The sequence below is a fragment of the Austrofundulus limnaeus genome, unplaced genomic scaffold, assembly GCF_001266775.1.
Source record: "Austrofundulus limnaeus strain Quisiro unplaced genomic scaffold, Austrofundulus_limnaeus-1.0 Scaffold117, whole genome shotgun sequence".
In the NCBI taxonomy this organism is placed as follows: Eukaryota; Metazoa; Chordata; class Actinopteri; order Cyprinodontiformes; family Rivulidae; genus Austrofundulus; species Austrofundulus limnaeus.
Window position 1 is genome coordinate 504,016 of NW_013952519.1, and position 5,198 is coordinate 509,213.

Here is a 5,198-nt window from a genome sequence, read left to right on the forward strand (position 1 = left end):
TATTTTAGGGGGGCTCCAGCCCCCCTAAAATAGGCCTAGTGATGCTACTGGAATGCTGTAAGGCTTCACACTGATTAAAACGCGATGCAGCAGCCGTTCGTCCATAACCACTCACCGGTTGGGGTGTTCCTTGTGCTTGACATCCAGGTATCTCAGAGTGGCGATGAAGGACTGGGCCTGGAAGCCCCTGGCGGTCCCGGTGGTAACAGGCGTGTGGCAAATGGAGCCCTCGGTGCCGACGGTCACCACGTTGCTCCTCAGCGGCGTCCCGGGGTGACCGGATTTGTCCCGGGCCTGAGCCACACAGCGAACGTGGAAACGACGGCTGAAATAAATGCTGTCCAGCACCTGAAAGACCAGTTCACACAGTGGTGGGACAGAAAATCAGAAAGTTGGTTCACAAACCACTAATCCACTAAACAAGAATCTTAGCTCCGCTAACACTAAAGACTAAAAATTAGTGGAAGCTAACGCTAACTGTAGTGGAAGCTAACGCTAACTGCTAAGTCGACTGTCACGCGTTGTTTCCTCCCAGTTTAGGTTTTCTATCGGTTTAATTTGTGGTAATTAAGCCAATCCAAACCAGTTATAGCTCTATCTAACGTGCAATACTTCCAGTTTCTCCCTTTCAGAATAAAAGCATTGCTTTGACTGAGTTTGTATTTTTATAAATACTGTCTGAAGTTAGTCGAAAACTTTCTCTATTATATTTTATTTGTAGTCAGTTTCATTATTTCAATATTGGTAAATATAATATATTTTATATTTTTGATGCTCTTAGTTTGACGTTCAGCTGCTAAAGATTCTACATGGTGCCCGACGCCCAGAACTGCTTGTAAGTTGGAAAATTCTTTTATGTTTTTTAAAATGAAATATATTCATTTCATTAAAAAATAAAACTATATACAGTAGAAAACAAAGAAAATACACTAATCAAAAATTTAAATAAAAAGAAAGGATGCCCCATTTATACCCAGAATATATTTAAACAATTTTTTTACAAAAAAATAACTAAATAAAAATATCAACTCAATCAACAATTCATATAGATTCACGTTATACTTTTCCGTATAACTTCAAAGAAACTAGTTTTTATCTTTCTCTTATTTAATTGAGGATAAACGGCATAAAAATAGAAGTTTTATACTTGTGAATTTTTACCGGACTTAAAATTAACGGAAGCTAATGGGTCTGCTAACGGTTTCCAAAGTTAGCAAAAAAGCTAATTCGCTAAAACGAGAAGCTATTTCCACTGAAATGTAGCCACCTCTGGGTTTATGAAAGATTTTTTTTGTTTTGTTTTTTTCATTTTCAATAAAAGTTTCTGACCACGTTTATCAAACACACCACTGGAGCTAAGAGTGTGGAAAAAGTGAAAACGAACATTAAAATCTGACCATAAATCAAGTTTTCTGATATTTGTAAACCAAAAACTGAAAGCTCTGGGTTCACCGTTCTTTTAGTGAGACATGCGGAGTAAAAAATAAGCCTCAGGTAAATCTCCACGTCTCACCATGTGGTTGACACTGGTGTAGGGGGTGGTGTCCGTCACGGTCTCAAAGGGGGACCGGGCGCCGTTGGAGTCGGTGGGCGCCGCCACCTCCCAGGAGAAGTGGACTTGGGTCTGGTTGATTCCGGCCTCCTCGCAGTGCTCCTTCATCACAGAGTACTTGGGGTAGTGGGGGTCGCAGGGGGTGACGCAGACCAGAGGGTAGCCTGGGGAGGGGGTCTTCTTGCTGCCCTCTTTAGTCACTTCCTGGACGTGGTCGTAGTCGGCCAGCGAGACCACCTGGAGACAGAACAATCATGAAATAAACACTGAAACGATGCCGTTCGAGGTGAAACTACTACTTACGATGGGCGGGGCCGGGAGGATGAGACTGCCTGCAGCCTCCTGGTCCAGAATGGTCACGGTGGTCATGGTGATCTCCCCGAGCACCGCCTCCACAGGGTCGTCAGGACCGAGAACCAGGGAGAAGGATTCGTGCCACTCCCTGTCCTCGTTCGATAAAATCTCCACTTTGAACAGGATGTGGTCCATTCCTTTGAAATATAATAAAGTTTAATATTTACAAGTCATTTAAATAAATTTTTTCAAAATAGATTTGCCACAGAAAGGCCGCTCTGCACTAACCAGGGGTGAACTTGAGGACTCGGCTCTTGGGGTTGTAGTCGACTCCGGACTGGGCCGATCCGTCCCGGGTACTGCAGCGGATCTTGGACGTCCGGTCCAGATCTCCCCGGCGGATCACTTTGATGTTGAGCGCTTCGACGCCATCTGGACCGGGGGGCTCTCTGACCTGATAGGACGCCTGCTCGAACTCGATCGTAGGAGCTGCAGCCAAAGACCAGAGGTCAATAATCGGCTGTAAATCTGTCGCCTTCAGGGGCGGAGCTAGACATTTTTACAAGGGGTGGCCGAGGTGTTTTTTAAGGTGGCACATATAAATAACTCTTAATTTCAAAAATTCAAGATGGCCACCACCGATTAATTCAAATGGCTATAAACCAGTTTTTTAAGAGGCGCTGTGCTGAAACTTTGATCATGGCTAAGAATGAGCTCACATAAACGCTAGTCACAATTTAAGCTAACCGCTAATGCTTTTAGAAAGAGCTATAACTCAGCCATTTTTAGACAAGCAATAGGAAGTAGTAGCCTGTCATACTGACTGCTAATCCCAACTTAGCCAACCGCTAATGCTAATTTTACAAAGTGCTATAATTTAGCTATTTTGAAACATACACAGCTGAAAACTGGTGTAGTAGTAGTACTAGTGTAGTAGTAGTAGTGTAGTAGTAGTAGAAGAAATAGTAGTAGTAGTAGTTTAGTAGTAGTGCAGTAGTAGTAGTAGTAGTGCAGTAGTAGTAGTAGTAGTAGTAGTAGTAGTAGTAGTAGTAGTAGTAGTAGTAGTAGTGCAATAGTAGTAGTAGTAGTATAGTAGTAGTAGTCGTAGTAGTAGTAGTGCAGTAGTAGTAGTAGTAGTAGTAGTAGTAGTAGTAGTGCAGTAGTAGTAGTAGTAGTAGTAGTAGTAGTAGTAGTGCAGTAGTAGTAGTAGTAGTAGTAGTAGTCTGAATTCAAATACAAAATCCAAGAAGATAAAGCTAATTTCAAATAGCTGCAATTCAGACATTTTTAGAAATAATTAGCTGAAATTTGGTGTGGTGGTAATCTAAGCTAATCTAAGAGCTAATGCTAATTTCATAGAAAGATGCATTTCAGCCAATTTATGGCACATAAAGCTGATAACTGGTATAACAATACCCAACAATAATCATTAATAAATACCGAAAGCAAATGCAAAATTAAATGTCTATAGCTCAGCTATTGTTATAGACGAGCTGAGATTTGGTGTGGTGGGAGCTGACATATAATACGATAAATCTTAAATTTAAAATGGCGGTTACATGGCCGTACCCGTCAAGGTTTCTGAAGGAACTTTTCTAGTTGCTCCATGTTATTGCTGTTAGTCTGGCCACTGGATGTCACACAGTTTTTAAACCCAGAAGTATCGCACATATGTTTTTGTAATTCAGTGGTTCAGAAAAGTAATTTTTGTTCTTCATCACGCTGATAGATTCCCTCTACACCAGACAAGAGAGCTGCTTGACAGATATTTACTCCTTTTACTGCCCATTCTTGTAACGCCACATTACAATCCCCTAACTTGTCAGTCATTTGGGGGTGACACCCGACACCCGACTTCGCCCCCGGTCGCCATACTTGGGCCCTGCTTACCATCTTCATCATTAGTGATGGTGATGGTGACGATGTCATTAACTCCGACCATGGCACCGCTCCAGTGGTCGCCAAGCGGCGTACCAAGATGCACCTGGAATTCCTCCTCAGGCTCATAAACAGAGTCGTCGTTGACGTGGACCGTGCAGTTTTTCACCTGGAAAACCATCGAAACAACTCAAAGATCCAAAATGACCAGCGTTTAGCTTCCTCCAGCTTCGGCTTGACGGTTCACCTTCTCTCCTTTCAGGAAAGTGATGCGAGACTCGTCCGTGTTCCGCCTCTCCTCGAAGTCGTCCATCACCATGGCGGACATGGTTCGAGTGAAGCACCGCACCGACGACTTGAAGGACAGGTCTCCGGTCCGGAGGATGGGGACGTGGAGGACGCTGTCTCTCTCCTTCACCGTGTAGGAGCTCTTCTCAAACTGCATGCTGGGAACTGATGAAGACGGCTGTTTTTAACAGCTGAAACTGGTTTATTTTATACAACTTGTGTTTGTTTGTTTGTTGGTCTGAGATGAACAGAACTGACTTTAGTTCTGGGTACTCACTGTCCTGAAAGGTGTCGCTGATGACCACGTTGGCTTCGTAGGGTTCCTGCAGGACGGCGCCCTGAGGAGAACTGAGGAAGATGACAAAAGACTCGGATCCTTCGATGGTCGGGTTCTGGATGTCGTCCACGATGGTCAGACTGCACGTCTGGGAACGAAAGAAAGAAAGAAGAAACGTCTGAAACAAGCCGAAGGATCAGCCCAGAGGAACAGAAGGAAACTAACAAATCTGTGTTTTCGTACCTCTTCTGTTTTCCCCGGTTTGAACTCCACCTTCTTGGAACTGGGGATGTAGTCGACTCCTGGACTAGCTGATGGGGGGTCTGAGGGTCTGGTGGCGCACCACACCGAGGTCAGAGAGGAGAGGTCGCTGCCGTGACGCAAAACTGGTATTTCTATTGTGCCTAGAGAGTAGCATCAGATGATATACAGACAGAAAGGATGTTTGAAAAACAACCAGAAAACTTTATGCTAGCCTTTTATAATTTAAGATTTTAGCCAGTTTTTGATTCTTTTATCTTTTAGCTGGTCTTTAGTTGCTTTTACGTTTTAGCTGGTCTTTAGTTACTTTTAGCTTTTAGCTGGTCTTTAGTTACTTTTAGCTTTTAGCTGGTCTTTAGTTACTTTTAGCTTTTAGCTGGTCTTTAGATTCTTTTATCTTTTAGCTGGTCTTAATTTACTTTTAGCTTTTAACTGGTCTTGAGATTCTTTTAGCTTTTAGCTGGTCTTTAGTTACTTTTAGCTTTTAGCTGGTCTTTAGTTACTTTTAGCTTTTAGCTGGTCTTTAGATTCTTTTATCTTTTAGCTGGTCTTAATTTACTTTTAGCTTTTAACTGGTCTTGAGATTCTTTTAGCTTTTAGCTGGTCTTTAGTTACTTTTAGCTTTTAGCTGGTCTTTAGTTGCTTTTA

At 42.8% G+C, this 5,198-nt stretch overlaps 1 protein-coding gene across 1 annotated transcript in view; it reads right to left on the reverse strand.

Moving 5' to 3' along the window:
• The window catches only part of fras1 (Fraser extracellular matrix complex subunit 1), a gene marked incomplete in the record, with an annotated part of 260,581 nt that overhangs the window by 8,207 nt on the left and 247,176 nt on the right, over positions 1 to 5,198 (reverse strand). The window contains 8 exon segments of the mRNA XM_014014601.1: positions 116 to 348; positions 1,514 to 1,789; positions 1,856 to 2,043; positions 2,135 to 2,335; positions 3,737 to 3,893; positions 3,972 to 4,177; positions 4,290 to 4,437; positions 4,533 to 4,693. Coding sequence (XP_013870055.1) covers positions 116 to 348; positions 1,514 to 1,789; positions 1,856 to 2,043; positions 2,135 to 2,335; positions 3,737 to 3,893; positions 3,972 to 4,177; positions 4,290 to 4,437; positions 4,533 to 4,693 — 1,570 coding nt within the window.